The sequence below is a fragment of the Haliotis cracherodii genome, unplaced genomic scaffold (genome assembly GCF_022045235.1).
Source record: "Haliotis cracherodii isolate W230 unplaced genomic scaffold, xgHalCrac1.p SCAF_8, whole genome shotgun sequence".
Lineage (NCBI taxonomy): Eukaryota > Metazoa > Mollusca > Gastropoda > Lepetellida > Haliotidae > Haliotis > Haliotis cracherodii.
The window spans coordinates 34,684,695-34,706,392 of NW_027266341.1; the positions used below are offsets into that span (position 1 = coordinate 34,684,695).

At 38.3% G+C, this 21,698-nt stretch overlaps 1 protein-coding gene and 1 pseudogene across 1 annotated transcript; one reads left to right on the forward strand and one right to left on the reverse strand.

The window, feature by feature from the left end:
- Positions 1-8,937: 8,937 nt before the first annotated feature.
- LOC139450792 (uncharacterized) lies at positions 8,938-10,032 on the forward strand. The gene is made up of 3 exons (XM_071232633.1): positions 8,938-9,195; positions 9,440-9,600; positions 9,927-10,032. The coding sequence occupies exons 1-3, from the start codon at positions 8,938-8,940 to the stop codon at positions 10,030-10,032; spliced, it is 525 nt and encodes a 174-aa protein (XP_071088734.1).
- A 1,586-nt stretch (positions 10,033-11,618) lies between these two features.
- On the reverse strand, positions 11,619-13,833 carry LOC139450692 (uncharacterized; annotated as a pseudogene).
- Between the last annotated feature and the right edge of the window lie 7,865 nt (positions 13,834-21,698).

Below are 21,698 nucleotides of genomic sequence, written 5' to 3' on the forward strand. Positions count from 1 at the left end.
ACCTTTCCCCAATTCCTCGTATGAAGTTGTATAAGTGTATACCCGCACGACAGGAAAATAGACTGATTACATTAAACTGAGGCAAGATACAAATTAAAATAAAGAATGAAGTATCTCTTGTGTTCTCTATTGAAACAGAGTGCACATCATGAGTAACAGACAGAGCTTGTTTTGTCATCTTTTTAAATGTCTTCCCTTTGTGAATGCACGATATGTTACACATTTAGTCATTAGGACTGCTCCAGCGAGAAAGGTATTGAAATAGCCCTGACATTTACATTACAGGTATATTAGTAACTACTTGTACATTGTACCCCACGTGTGGGGATGTGCGTGCGTGTTTTGTGCATGTATTTTGAATGAATTAAATGCAATACCTTTAAATCAAAAGTTGTTAGGCATTATTGAACTGCTTGAAATTACGCTATAACGTTCTACAAAACATATTTATCACAGCTATATTCATGGCAACGTAGGCCCTTTGGTTGTGCAGTCTATCAAGTTTGCTGCGAGAGCAACATTGTGGAGGATACTGGAATTGTCAGTGCGTAGAGATAATAACGGCTGTCATTTGAAAAACAAATATTCTGATTGAAAAAAAGTTAAATATACAATATACACTTCCTCGCGCATAGTTAATAATCACACTTGATTACTCACATATACACTGTATGACACCATTAACCGCATGGTTTATCTTTTCCATCGGTGCCTGATAAAGAAAAACCCATATAGTTTTACACTTCAGGAACCCCATAGAAAGGATTCTATTATAGGCTGAATAGAATCTAGGCTGTTCTCCTAATGACCTATTACTCATCCAATAGACGATACGACTAAACGAAATGTAAGCATGGTATAAACTGCATGTAACTAGTGAGATAACGTGTAGATCCAATGGAAGTTATGAAACGCAGAGACTAACTGTCATGAACAGGACTGGTTTAATGTAATATCTCATAATTTGTCAGTAATGGTCATTCCAACAATTTATTTGGTACAGTTTAGCTCGAAATTTGCACGTATACACATTCTTTTATTTGTATCACTTTGCTTTGCATGGTTCGTGGAGAACGTATTCTATCATGGATATACCTGCAGTGACTGTCTTTGTCGAATGTGTACGTGTTCCAATAACTGATTCCAAGAGGACATATGTTTGCTTTCTTTGTTATTTCACATCGCCATCTATAGAAGTCAGACAAGGGATGATGAACAATGTCCCATGCCTTTCCGGTACGATGGTAAATAATAATTAAATAAGTATAGTAACTTGTAACTAAGGGACCGGTTGTGAACTCCAGGGGTTTTGCAATGTACCCCTGGTTTTCCAGGGGTTTTGCAATTGTACTATCGACTCTGCTTTATGCAGAGATTCCTATTGGATATGGAAAGTGTTTTGTAGCGTTTTTATGATAATTTTAGTGTGGAGTCAGAGGTTTTTGAGGAACTAATGTTCTGAAAAATGATACCCTCCCTGGACCTATTGCCCGTTATGTTTTTGGATAAAGCCTTGTACAGTGTTTTCATGACACTCCCCATAAAAGATAGCATGACAAATCTCTGTATATTTATTATAAACTGACCATTTTAATGAATATATGAATCTCCCCAAATATGTGTATCATTCTTCTAATTATGACCTCCCCAAGAGACTGCCACGTGTCACTCCCCGATTCCCGCTAACATTAATGTTTGCAGTCCTGTAGCATGGACACAGATGTTATAAATCATGTGGTGTCTACTGAGGCAAGTGACTCTGTTCATGATGTCACTCTGTTCATGATGTCACTCTGTTCATAATGTCACGCTGTTCATAATATCACTCTGTTCATGATGTCACTGTTCGTGTCAATGTTCATGTCACTCTGTTCATGATGTAACCATTCATGATGTCACTGGTCATGATCTCACTCTGTTAATGATGTCACTGTTCATGATGTCACTGATCATGTCACTCTGTTCATGATGTCACTGTTCATGATGTCACTCTGTTCATGTCACTCTGTTCATGATGTCACTCTGTTCATGTCACTGTTCATGATGTCACTCTGTTCATGATGTCACTGTTCATGATGTCACTGTTCATGCCACTCTGTTCATGATGTAACTGTCCATGTCACTCTGTTCATGATGTCACTTTGCTCATGATGTCACGTTGTTCATGATGTCACTGTGCATGATGTCACTATGTTCATGATGTCACTCTGTTCATGATGTCACTTTGTTCATGATGTCACTCTGTTCATTATGTCACTCTTTTCATGATGTCATTCTGTTCATGGGACCCTTAGGGACCTATTCCTCCCATCGGAGTGAAAAGCATGGTGCACAAGAATTGTTCAAATTGAATATTCTTAAAATACACGTACATGTACATCGAATATCAACAACCAGTAGCAAACGGCGTTTTCCTACCTGTCATTAAAATCTGGAATGAATGTCATATCAGCATATAACAAGGGTATCACATGTCAAGACAAGGACATGTGACCAGAATAGTACAAATATACTTAATATGAGACATAAATTATACAAGATACGATAAAGTAAGTACTCCTGATAGTGGGCTGCAGCTATACATTCTGACAGATACTGCTTGAGGGAACTTCTTCGAAATGTTCTGTCGCCTTAACTCCCTGGATAGCGCAGGGACATATGCAAGTATAGCTGGAATATTGCTGAGTGCGGCACTAAACAACAAACAAACAAACAAACATCACATCTTATGATTTGTCACGATGACAATGTCCATGTTTTCCTATCAATATTTGTGTTGGAACAGTTTGGTTACTCGTGAACAAAACAATACGAAAACTTATTGACGTAATTCATGGCAAATTCTGAATCGTCTACAGGTCTGCGTAAAATAATAGTTCGAGGTGGACCAGAGCCGCGCGACCGCAATTCTCGCACAAAATACTACTACTACTACTACTACTACATCCAATAATGAGCCTTGAAGATCCGGGTTAGAATAGGTCTTCAGCAACCCATGCCTGAGGCGACTAACGAGATCGGTTGTCATGCTCGCTGACTTGCTGTATGTCATCGTATGCCAACTGCATGGAACGATACTCATGATATTAATGACTGGATTGTGTGGTCCAGACTTGATTATTTACATCCAGCCGTCATTTAGATGGAATATTGCTGAGTGCTGAGTGCGGCGTTAAACAAAACAAAACAAACAACCATCCACTACTACTGCTGCTGCTGCTACTACTACTTCTACTGGTAGGGGGCTACATACATACATACATACATACATACATACATACATACATACATACATACATACATACATACATACATATATATAATGTAAAAGATTAATCCACGCCCACCAATGCAGACTACTTGTATAACTTCTGAATGTCGGGGAATCCGAATATTACAGTCGAGGGAATTCCTTTTCTGCTCACGTGTATCGTCTGACGGTCACGCACAGGACATTTGCCGAAATTCATGTATATCCATTACCCTTTTTTTAGCTAAGGCCGAGAAGGAATGAAACAACAAACGTGCAGGCTCGCGCGCCTGTTTTTTGTCCGCTCCCCTTGGTTCAACAAAGTTCATGTCTTCTGGTTTCATTTTCAACCCGCATTTTTCCAAATGTGTCTTCCCGTTCTCAGGGAACTAATGTTTGAATCTGGAGGTTACTGACAATGTCATTTGAAACAACAGCCTTCTCCCGGACATATTTTTTTCCGGTTCGTTACGGTCTGACTGTTGCAGTTCTTCTCGCCTCTTGCCTTGATCGACAGGTTCTATGAACGTTGTTTTGATTCGTGGGCGTGTCAAGTTGTGTACACACATTAAACAATTACCTGATATGTATTCCTACACAGTATGTATTCCTACGCCTAGAATGTTTATCAATCTCGTCATTTTTGTCTGCTTTGAGTTATATAATTATTTTTTATTAATATATTGTAGATAACACATGTTTTCGTTGTCGAACTTAATTCTAAGGAATGACTCTGAGGGAGTATATATGTTGTAAAAAGATCGGCAACCAACTCCATCGCAGTCCTTCATAGTTAGGCTTTTAAACCTTTCCCCAATTCCTCGTATGAAGTTGTATACGTGTATACCCGGACGACAGCAAAATAGACTGATTACATTAAACTGAGGCACGATACAAATTAAAAAAAAGAATCATTCTCGTCATTTTTGTCTGCTTTGATTTATATGATTATTTTTTTATAAATACATTGTTGATAACACATGTTTTCGTTTGGCTGTGTATTTCTTCGGTTCATTGATGTATGAATCGAAAACTGATGCGCAAACTGTATGAATCCGTGTAGCAGTAAATCCGCAAATGGATAATGCTTCAAGGAATGTCAGAAAGTCGCCTATAGAACCAGAGAAGTATATACGTATGTGGAAGGATAAATCTCTTGTAAGGGCTTTACGTAAATTCAAATTGTCATTACTCAATTTCAACGTATTTTTAAACGTAGATGTGAAAGAAGAGAAGTTTTAATGGGAGAGCTGTAATAAACGGCATTTGGGAGAGAATGAGGATAAATTTCATTTTTTAGTAGTATGAACATCTCAGAGAAAAAGTATTCCAAAGTTTAATAATGTGCATACAAACAAGATGTTAATGATGTTAATAACTGCTGTTGTAAGTTCACTAGCCATATTGGTGAAACACATTATCTGTCAGATAGTTTTATATATCATATATCATGTCTAAACAAAGAAGGGGGCACGGGTGGCCCAGTCGTCTAAGGCGCCGCGATTCGCTGTGCAGAGTTGCGTCCCTTAGGCACGCCAGAAACCTATGATTGTGGGTTCGAATCCCAGTTCGCCCCAATTATGTTTCTAGGTTTGTCAGCACCATACTTGTGCTCGTGGGTATCACCGAAGCTGTAAACGTCTGAGACCTGCATCACTTCGGGCTTTCCTCCCACATTAAGCTGACACGCCGTGATATAACTGGAATACTGTTAAAAGCGGCGTTAAACCCAACTCACTCACTCTAAACAAATGAAACTGAAATGACAACTTACAAAGGGCCATGCGGCTTTAAATACCGAATAGAACGTCTGTATGTCTGTCTGCCTGTCTGCCTGTCTGCCAGTCTGCCTGTCTGCCAGTCTGCCTGTCTGCCAGTCTGCCAATGTAGCAGTTTAGTGTTTGTCTCGTCATACAGTGAACAAACACACGCTACGACGTCTATATTACGATGCCTTGTATTAGGAGATCAAAGATCACAGATCACAGATATAAGACACCCTGAAACATATAATTTCAAAATAAATAATAGGTACAACATTATCATCAACGCTACATACATAGCATAGGCTTATCACAAGTATTCGAACTTGGTATTACATATCAGTCATCCATTAAAACATAACAAACATCCTGCACAATACTGACATTCAAGGGAGATAACTTTTATGTTGGCTATATAATATATACACAAAATAAGTACATAACGCGTACACATTCTGTGTATACATATATAATACTTTAAGACAGCAATTAATGATTTTACATTGAATGTGATCATAACATTTAGATTACATCTTTAGTCTCAGACAAATAGAATCAATGCAATATACATACACATACACTGACGTTGATACAAGGGTGTGGATACCCACTGCCACACTTATAGTAACACCATAGTCACTGATCTGAATAAATAATACATAGACTAAACACAATTCAACAGTTAATATATTGAGCAAAGTAACACACACTTTTTTATTTTCAATTATTCGCATGTATCACATCTGAATCTGTACATCACAAAGTTTTCTAAAACATTCAGTTAGCTTGGCCCATCAGCATATGAAGCTTCTGGCCATGGGGCAATTAGTTGGTAAAACAGGTCAGATACACTTTGTTATAGCCGACTGAACCTGACAACTAGTTATATATAATAGATATATGAGAAACCTAAAATGAAATTAAAACAAATACATACAAAAATTTCTTCCACAAAATGTCTGTCTGCCTGTCGGTATGTGATGTGCTGATTTCCTAGCAATCCGAGCCATTAGTATATATTCCTGATTATTAATTAAAACATATGCCCTCAGAGTCAATAACAAGAATCGCAGTAATGCTCACATGAAATGTGAAGTCGAATCAGTGTTTTGAAACCATTGTAAATGTAACCTTTTACGACTTTTTAAACCAAACATGTATTTTATTTCATTCAAATGTTCAGTATGCTGTTTGATATTAGCACATCCTAGACAACACTGGACATAAGCCTATTGTTGATTTTGCGTTGTGCTTTAATTCCACACTTGACAGCTATTATTCCCATTACCTTGATGTTAAGATTACTTCTTTATTCCTGTACTGTCAAAAAGGTATTAGCAACGGATGTAGTTATACAAAAACATAATATTGACGTCATGATATTTTCATTTACAAGTAATTCCATATGATCGAAAACAAAATGTAAATTATGTGTTAACTCTTTATGTCCTACCGATGCCACAATGTTATGCCTGTAACTACAATTGCATGCAGTAATGTTAATCATCACGATGTGTGTATATTTGGATTCTGTCAGAAAGCCAGAAAATGGTCATGTGCGACCTCTTACAGACTCGGAAGATCCGGCTAATAATTGGTCTTCAGCAACCCATGCTTGTCGTAAGAGGCTCGCTGACTTGGTTGATGCATGTCATCGGGTACCAATTGCGTAGATCGATGCTTATAGTGTCAATGACTGAATTATTTATAGATGGATTATCGCCGAGTGTGACTTTAATTAACAAGCTGTCATAACGCTGGAATATAGCTGAGTTTGGCGTTAAACACCAACTAGACAAACAAACAAGACAGAGCTGGTACGTACGTATGATCACAGAAAATAGATATGCTTCTATGTGTCACAAAATGATTGAAGATTTGACCGCCCTGTGATTATATTACGGTGGGAATGTTGGTCATACCTGTGGTATAATTTAATTGAAATGGAGAAAGGGTTAATTCGACTGAAGGACAATCTCGACTCCGGAAGAAGACACCCATGCAGTTCATTAATGCCGCTGGTCACCTGATCAAATTTGGACAAAAACTTATTTAACTGATTGAATGTAAAAGTATTGCCAAAACTATTTTTCTTCTTTGTTATATTATAAATATAATATATCCGTGACTTTCATATGTGTTATGGTTTTCAGTGCCGTAGCCAGCCGGGAGGGGTTGGGGGATCTCAGCGTGGACCAGTTTATCTCCAATCACAGGTGAAAAAGGTAACAGTCATGTTCACCCATGCATCACTTTCTGAGCATCAGACCGTACCATTTCATGATTTTACTGTGGGCAGAATTGGACTGAAGGCACATTTGAAAAACACCGTTCTTCCACACAGGTTATCCTTGTGTTTACTGTCACGTGCTCTAAACTGGAACACACCTCTCATCTTCAAACAAGGTTACCCCAAATAATTACAATGTTAACGGCAACCATTTCCTGCATCTAACTGTCAGCAGATGGCGCCTCCATCTATATTGTTTACCCTGATGGTATTTTGTAAGCATCTATGTTGTAATCTGGCTTTGAATGAATGAAAGGAAGTAAGTAAAAGAATGGTTTTCTCTGGTGGCAAACATGATTATGTTGAACCTATTACTCACTGTGTGTTTATAGTTTACTGTTTAACTGTGTATTTTATTATCCGACACAGGTATCTAATCTGACTAGGAATCATACGATGTTCACAGTTGTGCTGTTCACTTTTTACTTTTTTAAAGTTGCGACAATGTCTGTTCATCGAAAACTAATTTTTATAGATCAGTCTGTTTGTGTCTCAAAGTGTCTTTATTCCATTTCATTCAGCTCCTCGTGGCATATATGCAACAGCAGCATCGCGGAAGAAACTATACCTTAAAAAGCATGAGATAACATGAGCTGATTCGTTTCTCAAATACCCTACCAAAGCAACTTAAAAGCTTATTTGCAACAACAAGCTTTGAAGGAAATAGCAGATGAGTGTTTTATGCTGTCGTACAAGAAAGTTTACATCCGTTGAAATGCATTGACTACAAAGTACACGACATGTGAGCTTTCAAAATTGTTGTCACCGAAAACGTGCAATAAGCCGTTAGTTGCTAAGCTGGGGGATCGTCTAAATGTGATTAAAAAACGATGTCGAATAGACGCTGAAGTAATTGTACAACCGGGCATGCTTTTCCTACGCAATTTCAAAGAGCGTCATACGACTCTTGCACAAAAGTCGTTTCATCAGAGTTGCAACATTACAGGTCTCAGTAAATCTTTCAAAACTTTTTATGGTACATGTGAAGGACAATTGTAAATTTGACACATAAGTGACAAAAATTATGTCTGGTGCAATTCCTAATTTTGACTTGGACCATATGGTCTTGTGTGTGAACAAAAACTATTGACTTACCTTTGCTTGTGTTTATGACGGCTGCAACAGGTGGGGCAGAATACGCTCACCTTTTTCGGAACGCCTATTTGATAGTGATTCATTAACACTTGCTTATGACATAGTCTGACAATGGACTGTGCTTTTAGAATAGATTTCTTATGATTATTGAAACTGTTTTCTGTGGCCCTTATTTACTCTCGCTGTCTCACAACTACTCGCAAAACACTGATTTGACCCTTGCCTGTCTTACTGACAACTGATTCTATATGTTTAACACTTTGATTTCTCCGAGGGTTTTCCAGGGAATTGGGAAGGGATCCGACACAGTTTCAGTCATTTCCGGTTAATTTGGATCTGTGCATATCATTGTTTTGATAATAATGGCAGCTTCGTGATCGTGAATTATCCCTCATGTCGTAAAGTATTCGACTTTCCGTAAATTTAAGTTCAATGAGAGTTATCCGTCTTGAGTTGGAACTCTTCAATTGGTTGGATGAACTTCCGCCGAGTACTGTCAACTTCCGTCGAAAACAGCGCGCTGCTTCGAAGCTGTCAAAATGGGGAAGCAATACTGCTGTATTTGTAGCAATTTTAGGGGAAAGATAGTCGGTGAAAGAATAGTATCTCTACACGTCATTCCAGTAAGCAAGTCCCTACGACAAGCGTGGATAAGGCGACTTCGGTTAGTGAGAAAAGACCTCACAGTGACCAAGCACACGGAAATATGCTCTGAACATTTCGTGGGTGGTAACGGTCCAGGCATAGGGCATGATGTTCCATCGATTTTTCCGAAGAAAAACTACAGTACTTGCACAGTGAGTTATGTTAATTCTTATAAGATTTATGCTATAATAATTGTTGGTGTATGTAATGTGTTTTATCGTTTGTGAATGTTATGTGATTGTGAAAAAGTGCTATGATTAAAACTTAAAATGTTAAAACAAACAAAAACGTTACAAGTTGTCTTTATCTTAAAATTCTATGTATCATCTCTTTCATCTTATTTGTTTGAATAAATAGAAAAAAAATGTCTTAGTGTCTCTTGATAATTTGTTGCAGGTGTCTGATGCTGACTTTGTTGATACCCCCAAGCCAAATGAAAGCCCATTCAAGCAGGCCTGTGACCCTGAATCTCCCAAAGTGACTATGCAGATACATGGAGGGACTCCTCAGACTGATGAAATTGAACATCATTCCACAACATTCAGTCAAGGGGACAGGTACAGCGGGAACAGAAGTTTTTTTCTGTTTTGAACTTGTTGATTATTATGAAAAGTTATGCTTAATGAGACAAAATATAAAAATTATGGTGTAGTCTCTCTTACTTACAGAACAATAAAATATAAAGAGCATAAAATATGTATATAGAGCATAAGATATAATAGACCATTGACCCAATAAACTTGATAATACACTTCTTATATTAGCTTTTGTATTAACAGATTTATGTTAATTTATTTTTTATTAATTTTAATTCCTTTAACCCAAAAATATCGGAAAAAACTATTTATTTAATGTGATGAAAAGCTATTTATTGTTTTGACAGATCCTATGACGTTGCATCAATTATGCTGCATGACTACTGTGAGGCTGTGTGTGAAGACGATATCAGTTGCATAAGATATGGATCATCGCAAACAGAAATGGTTTAAGTCAGAAGCATGTCTACTCAAACTGACGATGTAATTTTCCAGTGTTTGAATCCTGTGAAAACATCCTCTTCCATGACTGAGACTGAGACTGAAAATAAAAAAGTCTTTCGCAATCAAGCCACTCAAGTCAAACTTCCTGATTTAACATTTTTTTATGTGAAAAATGATTCAGAATTGGTAACGTATTATACAGGTCTTGTGGATGCAGAAAAGTTTTCATGTTTATTTGACGAGTTTTCTGAGGTTCATGACAGGGACTATCCAACATCCAATATCGGACGCCCTAAATCTTTGTCTTTGATAGACGAGTTCTTTCTAGTGTTGATGCATCTTAGACTTGGACTCCTAGTTGTTGATTTATCAAAGCGATTTCATATTTCCAAAAGCTGCTGTGCTGATGTCATTAATAGATGGATTAATATTTTGTACAACAATTTATCCTTCCTAGTTGTCTGGCCATCAATGGATACTATTAATACAACTATGCCTCAAGGTTTTAAAGACCTGTATCCAAATACAAGGGTTGTTATAAATTGTACAGAATTATTTACAGAAAAACCTTACTCTTTTGGTAAACAGTCACAAATGTACAGTCATTATTAAAGTCACATAACATATAAAGCTCTTGTTGGTGTCACTCCAAATGGTGTTGTTAGCTTTGTCTCTGACTTGTGGTCAGGAGCTATAAGTGACCGGCAAATAACAGTAGAATCAGGACTTTTAGATTTGTGTGATATAGGTGATGCAATCATGGCGGATAAGGGATTTACAATCTCAGACTTGACAACACCAAAAGGTATACTCCATAATTCCACCAAAGAAACATAAGAGAAAACAGCTGACTGCTGTATAAATTGAACAAACTAGGAGAATAGCAAACTTGAGAATCCATGTTGAAAGGCACATGGAACGTGTCAAGAATTTCAGAATTTTGCAGGGTATAATTCCAATTCCAATTTCAAAATCTGTAAACAAAATCTGTAAAATCTGTAATGCTTTGACTACTCTGCTTCCCCCCCCCCCCCCCCCCCCCCCTCCCCTTTATCCTCATGACCAAGAAATTGATGACAATTACTTCTTTGATGACAGTTCCTTGCTTGCTCTGTAATATGTAGGATTAGCATAATCTTATTGCAGCTCCAGATGTGAATGGTCACATGATATTTTCTGCTATATTTAAACTTAATAATCATGGTATCATGATAACAATTTTGGATTGAAAACATTGAGCCAAATAAGTCTATTTTTGTCCATACTTTGTCCATTTTTGTCCAATATGACTATTGACTTGACCACCTTAAAATCATGTTGTCCATGTTGTCATTTCAAGACGTTACAGAAAATATGTTATGGCTTAATAGAATGGTTCAAGAAATTACAAGGAGAAGAAGATATCCTTTGTCTTAGCGACATACTATCTGAATTGTCAGTCGCCGTGAATGTGGCGTTAAGTAACAATTCACCCACTGAATAGTAAGTATCTATGACTATCAAAGAAAGATATGATATGGTATTGAGTGAAACATTGAATTGACTGAGTGAGCATAGGGTAAAACAACTGGTAAGATGGTAGTACAACGGTCAATCTAATACAGTGAAACACCTCGCTGGACACGTCGGGTATATTTTTCAGGAATAATGGCTGACAGATAGAAACTGCGAAGCCTTGTGACCATCTGATGTCACTCGTTCTCGTCAAATGTAATCCTTTCAATAGATATCCCTTTGAGAGTCCACACCACAAAATCACACCAAGTTCTTTTGGTCAAGGCCATCTGTCGTTGTACTTGAAAGTAGTATGCATGGTTTTCTTTTAGTCACATTATTGTCCACAATATGGCAGAAGAAATTTGTATTTGATGCAGCCTCTTCTGGTGTTAGATCTCTGAAAACAGATGGACATTTAATCTCTAGTAAGCCATGTTGATTACTACATGTACTACAATCTGTGCATGACACAAGTCCATCAGGGCTAGTTGCAAGGTAAGGGTAGTCTGTATTCACAATTAGTCCACACTGAGACACTTTCAACTGTGGATGAAGACCTGCCATTTTGTTGATATACTGCCGCCTTGCTGCCGATTCATGTGAAAGTCCCCATCTGGTATGTCTGTTACCAAATTCGCCCCGATATCCCATTTGGTCACATTTAAGTCTATCTGGAGCTGTAGATGTCTGTCGGATAAATACTTTGCCAAACTGTGAACTTGTTATCCTTTCCAATCTGGCTTCCTTCTGGCTTATGTTGTCCTCTTGTCATTCTCTCTATTGACCTCACATCATTTTCTGACACTTTCATGGAATCAAAATAATTTTGAAAGGTAGTTTGACAGGTTGCCGATTTAATATCAACATAGTCAGGAATACAACGATCAATGCATGGTATTTTTGGAAGTTCTGGCATAGGTTCAGGAGCTTGAGTAACAGTAGTTGTATTAACAACATATCCACATTTACTTTTTGTTTCATGACCAATTAACTTCTTATTTAATCTTGTGAGATTTATTGTTGTCTCCGGCATGTTGCTATTGGGACACATTGATCTTTTGTTGATTGTTCCATTCTGTATTCCGACAGTACCTTGTGTAGTCCCAGTACCTTTTTGTTGACTCTTCCTGCCACTTGACATCAGGTTCAAGTCATCCGATTTCATTGGATCCAACTACCTTTTTCTAGGAATTTTCCACTTGCACTCAACTGATGTGCATGAAAGCAAACCATCCTTTTTTCTTCTGACTAATGTCTGCAAGGACATGAAGCAGGGCTGATACATGATTACAAGCCTCCCCGGCAGTGCAAAAACAAAATTAGTTATATTTATTAACATTATTTGGACACTAGCTTTAATATTATGAAATAACAATTAAATGCATATAATATGACACAGTCACCTCTATTTCACCCTAAATAATAATTATTTTTAATGTAATCAGCTAAAGATGTCACATATTAATAAGCAACAATATCAATAATCTGTTTATTTATTTGAATTAACAAAAGTGAATGAGAGGTCCCACAAAGGAATAGATTTTAAAATGTATCAATTACTTTGCTGTTATTTGGAATTAATAATTTACATATATTTTGATCAAACTGAATATTTGAAACATATTTTCTTTGAAAAGGTTTTTAAACGTTTTGTTTGTAAAAAAACAGCGATCTAGATATAGATGACACGACTATAGTTATATAAATGGAAAGTCTACATACCTGGCTGCACAAGTACAATTTGCTGAATGAACACGACCAGTTACTTTTGAGAGACTTGCCAAAACGTCGTGATCCGGGCTTTTCCTTGGATCCGCTGTTGGTAGTGATGGTATGACACGGCATCTGACAAACATATGGTCATAGTCGTGATGGATGTCGTGTAGAGCTACGCTGTGAACATGTCTATCTTGGTAAAACACCAATGCCTTCATTTGTCGTTTAGCAACCATGGGCTTCGTGTCTGAAAAGTCCTATGGTTGCTAAGTACCATATAATTGTAGATTTCCTTCTCTGAGAATTCCGGTAATGATTCAACAGCATCGTTCCATCCAATCCATAATGAAGTGGGGTCTGGCATTCGATATCCGCTAGGTGTGATGAGCTTCCGTTGCATAGATAAAACGCCTTTGCTGGGTTGTACTAAGGTGGTTGCATCCAAACGAAGTGCCTTCGCCCCTCTTGCTCGCGCTAAAACTTGTGCTCTTACCCCAGTCACCTTTTGATTTCGTTCCCGTAGGTATTCACGCAATTCTTTTACTGTCATTTGATGGAAAACATCACATCAACGTCAATATTGTTATTTGCCGCCATTTTGTAGGTTTACTCGGCGGAATTGAACGTGAAAAGGGGACATCACTCTAAATTTCTTTGCAAAGGGAGATAACAACACTTTTCGGAAAGTCGAATACCACAAGCGTTTACGTTACTCCATTACGTACGCTCCCGGGTACTTTAGAGCATGTACATTGTTGTTCAAATTTCATGGAAGACATATTTGCTTACACCTATGCTTTAATTTAAATCATGGTTTCCAGGGTCTTTCCAGAAGTTTAATGGCGGACATTCAGAGGAATTTGACACATCGCTTTTCAACATAATGCACGCTGTTATGCAATACAATGACCTTTACATAGAGTTTTCACACTTCGTTTCTTTGGCATTTACATTTTCATGAAAATTGTGTGAGTTGCGCGTGCTACCGGTAGAGCAGGTCATGTTTACCCTTTTCGCGAGCACCCGATGTCATCACTATTTCATTTAAACATCATCACTAGTTTGCCTTTTACCTACTATGAACTCTGTGTCATTGAATTATTTAAATAATATATGGCAAGGTATATTTTCACCAGCGGGTCAGACGTTTTACATTTTCTGATGAGTTCAGTGTCATTTCAATCAAATATTTTTATTTATACTCACTAGTGGTTATAAGGAAAAACCGAGTAAAACTTACTCGTACTGCTCTGCTGTACATTATTTGTTCACATTTCGGGTTTACTTATTATTCATCAATTAAGTGTTTTTTTCATCTTATTCAATCAACCCACAAATGTCACATGCCCATTATTTGAAACATGTCTCGCGTGACAAGCTTAAACCAATTTTGATATAAAAAACGATCCTCATTTTTATACATGTATAATAAATTTGATCAAATATACCATTCCAAGAGAGAGTCGGGATTGATATACATGAATGCTGAATGTAATAAATAAGACGCCGTTTTGTTACTCTTTGACGTTAATGGCAAATTTGCCTGACATGAACCGATGATGAGTACAGAAAGGTGACCTTGTTTTCTTGGTTCACAATGTTCCATAAGTAAAATTAAGAGACAGATAGTGTTACCACTGGATGGCAGAGTGGCGGCGATCACATTTACCCCAGATTCAAGTTAGTGACGTCGTATGACCCAATTGTTACCGCTATTTTGCCACTTACGCCTGATGGAATCTATTATGTCGGATAATCGAGATTAGCTATTCCCTGGCGTTGACGTTTTATATTAAAAATAAATGTGACACTGGATGTTACCATTGAAAATAGATGGCAATGTGGCGACGATTATCGGTTTCCCTTGATCAAAATGGGTGTCATTATCGGAGGTATTGGTCATGGATGATTATACAATGTATATGGAACTGGATTCTACTATATTCTTGCGCAATGATAAAATTTTCAACCATTTAGATTCAGGATTTCAAAATGGGAAGTTGGCTCGTAATCCCGAAAGTAGTCGACGAAATCCTACACAAGAAAAAACGTCTTGCAGCAGGATCCTTGAACATGTACAATGTACAGATACAGATATCGATAAACATATTCCAAATGTTCAATATTCTGAGTGCTACTTGTGCTTGTTCAAGTTTTCTTCAGCAATGTCCAATTATATTACCTCCCTCCAACTCAAACTGATTAATTACAGACCGCTGTGACATATACTGACTATTGGCTCAGAACACCGTGGATCACACGCCTGTTTATCTGACTTGACCTGGCGTGCCCCCCAAAAGCTTGCCAGCTGCTCTGACAGATTGCTGACTGAAACTTACATCCCATGGGTACGCACTCATTCCTCTACTTCCTCATCTCTTAGGTTCATTGTCACTTCCAACAAACATCCACTACATAATAGTTATATCACCTACACGGTACGTTCAAACATGGATGCACAAAATCATATCTAGATACCAAATTAACCACCTACTGCGTACTTAACACACTCTCATCTGTATCAGGGTTTCTTCACGCTTTCTCTAATCGTTTGTTTATTTATACACATGAAGTAAGTTCAGAGCATGTTACACATATTTAAGTATTATTGTTGGCACGAAATGTGCCAATAGAAAAAAGAGATACTGCTTGAATGTACATTCTATAAATGTGACCTATCAGATTCTGACGTTTCTCGCGAAACTAGATAGGTGGCTTCATAAGTTGGCTTCATACAGTTTGCGTTAGTTGGTAAGCTGGCCCGAAGACACATTTCGACATGCATTTATTAAATATCTAGGAAGCTGGAGTCGAGAATAAATCCTTGATCCGATGATGAGTACAGAAAGGTGACCCTATTTTCCTGGTTCCAATTGGCATATGTAATACGATACTGGTGGTAAATAATATTGCTCTCCGGTGATTTAATTGGCAGCTGAACCTGACGATACCTTTTTCAGTTTAAGGCTTGTTGGTAATGACGTCTTATCACTGTTTATGGGCAATGCTAAAGGGTGGCGAGAATCAATAAATGATGAAACCCTAAGTCCCAACTTTTTAAACAACCCCAGAAAGCAGGCATTTCTCTTTATTCGTGACTCATCAATCCGGATGATACATCTATGACTAGTGAGTGTCTTTTGGTTTAACGACGCTTTTTACAGTGTTTCGGGTATATGACGGCGTGTCAGCTTGATGTCGTAGGAAAACCCGAAGTGAAGAAACTCTCAGCTATCCCTTTGGTGAACAAATCTATAAGATCACACTTTTAACGATACTGCCAAGAATTACGAGATTTCACTGTATTCAAACTGAGAAATGTAAACATACAATAACAATTTCACCTTGCATAGGAAATGCTGCATTTGTAAATTAGGAGATAGATAGTATTGAAAATGGCTGACAAAGTGGCGACCTTTATCAGTGTCTCGGATCAAAATTAGTGACGATGTTTGAGGTTGGTTGGTTGGTTTGTTGTTTAACGCCGCACTCACCAATATTCCAGCTATATGACGGCGGTCTGTAAATAATCGAGTCCGGACCTGACAATGTAGTGATAAATATCATGGGCATCGATCCACGCAATTGGGATTGATGACATGAATCAACCAAGTCAGCGAGCCTGAGCACCCGATCTCGTTAGTCGCCTCTTACGACAAGCACAGTCGCCTTTTACGGAAAGCATGGGTTGTTGAAGACCTATTCTACCCCGGATCTTCATGGATTTTGTTTGAGGTAAAGGCCATGGAAGATAATAAAACAAACGAGGCACTGGGTGCTACTATATTCTTCAACATTCAGATTCAAGATTCCAAACTTGAAGCTCGCACTTGATCTCAAAAGTAGGAGACGGAATCCAACACAAGAAAAAAAGTTGTGCAGCATCTCAACAGACATGTACAATGTAAATACAGGAAGTATATTCCCAATCAATATCGTGTGCTACTCGTGTGCGTTCGATTTTTCTTAAGCTATTTCTTGGCATTTCCAATTTTATAACCTCCCTCCAACTCACACTGATTATTTATGGGCAGCTGTGACACATAACGACTATGGGCTCAACAGCTATTGTTCATCTGACTTGACCTGACTAGCGTGCCCCTTGCCAGCTACTCTGACATATTGCTGACTGAAACCTTCACCCCATGGCAATTCACTCATGCCTTGACCAAACATGTACCAATAGTCCATCACATGGGTTCATTGTCAGTTCCAGTACGTTCAAATATGGATGCACAAAATCATAATTATCTAGATAACCAATTTTACTACCTTACTTGCTTAACACTCTTTCATATGTATCAAGTTTTTAAACACGATTTCTTATCGTTTGTTTATTTATACCCATGAAGTTAGTTCAGAACATGTTCCACTGATGCGCAAAACCTTTCTAGGTACAAAATTAATCATCTAATGAGTACTAAGCTGTTTTAGACGCGATGTCTTGTCGTTTTTTTAAGTATACCAACGAAGAAAGTTCAGAACACATATTTAACCATTAAGATCACTATTGTTAGCAGGAAACATGCTGATGGAAAGGTAAAGATACTGCTGAAATCTACATTTTAGAAAGTAACCTATCAGATCCTGACGTTTCTTGGGGAACCAGGTCTCCGGTTTGGGCTATTATCATTGGCGTCAGCTACTGAGCTGTCCCGAAGACACTTTTCAACACGCATTAATGCCCCCTTGTACGTAGGCTTAAGGTACCGATCATTTGATATTCGAAAGAATTTACATGCAATAAATGATCGTACTACTAATACTTAGCGGCGATTGTATGTTGTGAAACCTACGAGGGATATCATTACCCATTATTAGCAAGTGTAAAATATGTATGTACAAAGTACAAGTGATGGTCTCTCATATACATGTAATGTTAATCCATATTTATGTATTCTTGAGACATATTCATCATTCAATATTGATATTCTTGAGACATATTCATCATTCAATATTAATGTTCTTGACTGCGGAAGGGGATATTTAATTAGCATCAGCTACAGCTACAAAACCAGATGCTTATTAATATACTGAACAGCACTGAAAACGCACCACCATGAAAATGGATGTATTTTTATCCGGGCTTAAGTCATATGAAAATATATTATAATAAGTGAATGAGTAATATACGACGTTCTGGACAAAGTATGAAGAAGAACAGCTCGCCAAAACACATTCCTAAATGTTGTGAGCGAAATCGCCAAATCGCAACAAATTGCGTGCACATCATGGAAAACGTGTTTTGTTTCACGGGAAGCATGCAGAATAGGGCTATAAAAGACAGACTTTTAAAAGCCACATCACTTGTTACTGCAGACGTAACGGGTACTGAAACAAGACATGCCAAGATTAACAGCAGAGGAACGTGAACGTGCCTTGGGCATGCTTCAAGTTAGTACGTCAAGTAGAGTCGTAGAACAACAGTTTCAATGCCACCATTTAACAGTCCTCAGGCTACTGAGCAGATACCAGCAGACAAGAACCACCAGAGATCGACCACGTCCGGGTCAACGTCGTGTAACTACACCACGTCAGGATCGCCATATTGTTCGTTGGCATCTTCGTGATCCTACACTTCCGGCTTCCAGGACTGCAGCAACCGTACAAGGCCGACGGAATTGATCAGTGCTGACACAATACGTCGACGTCTCCGCTCAGCAGGGCTACGTGCTCGACGTCCATATGTTGGACCCATACTCACTGATCGACATCGAAATGAACGTCGGCGTTGGGCCAAAAGGCATCGTCATTGGAGATTTCGGCAGTGGCATGGTGTGCTGTTCTCTCATGAGTCCCGGTTTCATTTACGGAATGCTGACGGTCGACTGCGAGTGTGGCGTCGACGTGGAGAACGTTACCACAATGACAGACAGATCGATGGGGAGGGAGAGAGTGTCATGGTGTGGGGCGGCATCAGTCATAACCATCGAACAGAGATCCATGTTTGTCGTGGAAGAGTTAATGCCCTTTACTACAGGAATAACATATTCGCAAACCACGTCATCCCATTCTTTCATCAGCACCAGGATATGCACACCTTCCAGCAAGATAATGCAAGAGCGCACACAGCACGTGTTTCAACACAGTAACTAGCGAACAATAATGTGCCTCTGATTCCATGGCCAGCCCTGTCATCCGATCTATCGCCAATTGAACATCTATGGGATTACCTGGGTCAACGCCTCTCACGTCGTCCGCAAGTACAGAACCTGAGAGAACTTGAAGATACACTACGTCAAGAGTGGAATGTCCCAGAACACTTTTCGCAGACTTATTCGATCAATGAGAAGACGTTGCAAGGCATGTATTGCTGTCAACGGCGGACATACCAGATACTGACTTTTCATTTTAACCCTATGTGTCTTCCTTACACTGATGACGTAATTGTAATTACTGTGTGGTATTCCCGTTTCCTTTGTCGTCTTTCTTAATAATCCGTCTATGTCTGTTCTAATCAAAATAGGTCATTGCTCAAGTTGTTTTTGTAATATTTCAAGATTTATTGCTGGTGCGTTTTCAATGCTGTTCAGTTATTTAAAACTATGAGCCTGAATTCTTTTGGAGAAAAAACCATCGTTACTTTTGTTGCATGCAATTTGTTTTATCATCAGCCCGAAGCATAAAATAATACGTACCATGAGAATCATTTGGAAATATTGTTATATTTATAGTTAGTTTTATTATTCTAGCGTCATCAGTACTGAAATATGACCTTACATGGCGGTCAAAATTCAATCAATATTAAATGTGACAGAAACTAGGCTACACAACATATGCTTGTCATACATGCCGTTTTGACTACAACGTAGACCTGCTTCTAAAAACAGGATCATGGCATATGTCTACTGTCCTTTGCGAATGTAATCAACTTAGGGGATAGCGGTACAGATGAAGATCTCCGAACCAGTTATATCTGCGTGTTTATTTGTTAGAAAAAGAAACATCCGGAATTTATAGGCTAAGTAGACATCAAAGACAAGCATATCTAAACGGAGATATTCTTTTGTAGAACGATTCGTTGGATTATAAATATCACAATGGATCTGTCCAAGCAGACCTCAATAAACACAAAACAAATGTCATTTATGAATCACTATCAAACAGCGATGACACCAGGTATCCTGTCCCACCGGTGGCTCCCGTCAGCAACACATGAAAAGGAACGTCTAATAAGGCATTTTATAGACTTTCGCTCTGTAGTGAGGGCAGAGGGAGTTCAGACAACCCCAAACCATATTCGACTTGTACAACCAGTGGATCCTGTCAGCGGAGAGCAAGCAACTCCGCAATATATTTATAAGTGAAACGCCATAGACCACCCATGCCCCCAGTTACACAACTGGATGGGGCCGAACACACACCTGAGCTACAATTTAGCTCAACGAAAGCATACTGGCTGTATGCCATGGCCAAAGTATCAAGACAGCTGTCAGACTGAGTAATAATGTGATTAGGTAATAGAGAAGTGTCGACTACAGCCTTGTGTGTCAGATGCGTAGAAATGCCATGATCACTGAAAGTTATGATATATATGTCCATTGGAAGCTGCATATGAGTGCTGCAGCAGTTACCCAGCACTACGTGGATGAGGATAACCAGTGTGACTGGAAATACAGATAATTATAACAAAGTAGTAATTCCCACTCGATTTAAAAGATAAAAATGACCAACGACCTGGTTTTTTTTATAGCGTATCGACTTAAGGTTGTCCTATATCCGGAAAGAATCAATCGTAATTCATACTGTTGGGTGAGTTTTATTACCCTAAATTAAATTGAATCTAGTCTGACAATCAATCCGCTGCCTTTGCGAATTGCCAATCGTCAAGCAGCAATTAGTTTTTCACTGCTAGTTTGCACAATTGTATCGTGACGTCAAACTCTCCGATGTAAAATAATCATGGACAGTTCAGACGAACCACTTCAATTTACTTCTTGTTGGGATTTTTACGAAGCCTGGTTTCTCCAACGGTAAATAAAATGTATAAGAGCATGAGACATTTACACGCTGGAGACACATTGTATGTGGCTAATACTACAGACGGGGAGGATACCATCTGTGTGGCCTTTTAATTTTACAGCTTGATGTCAAAACACAATCAGTTACAACCGCACATCTGAATATTGTTCCTTGACATTTCTGTTGACATTGAATGAATTAGTGAAGTTGTATCACAGTGTGTCAGTTAGTGTAGGTTGAAAGCCTGAAATGATATCTTTGACGTTAACAACAGCACATCACGTTCAATTTAAAGCGATAGTATTTTGGCATGCCTAACAATTAACTGCTCCGCCAAAGAAGACTTGGTCACCCGTTCCCACTGATTTGAAGGAATTATAAGGTTGACTGATCGTGCGTTCGATTCCTTACTGATAGCTCTGAGTGTGTTATTAGTTTTTACACGCATTTGGAAAAAAATCAAATCAAGGGATTCAAAACAGGATCTAGAGGCTTTGAAA

Bases quoted from the DNA above. Each gene is read 5' to 3' on its own strand.
- LOC139450792 (XM_071232633.1), top strand. From the start codon at position 8,938: ATGGGGAAGCAATACTGCTGTATTTGTAGCAATTTTAGGGGAAAGATA. The intron at 9,196-9,439 runs GTGAGTTATGTT...AATTTGTTGCAG, and splicing joins AAAACTACAGTACTTGCACA to GTGTCTGATGCTGACTTTGT. The intron at 9,601-9,926 runs GTACAGCGGGAA...TTGTTTTGACAG, and splicing joins ACATTCAGTCAAGGGGACAG to ATCCTATGACGTTGCATCAA.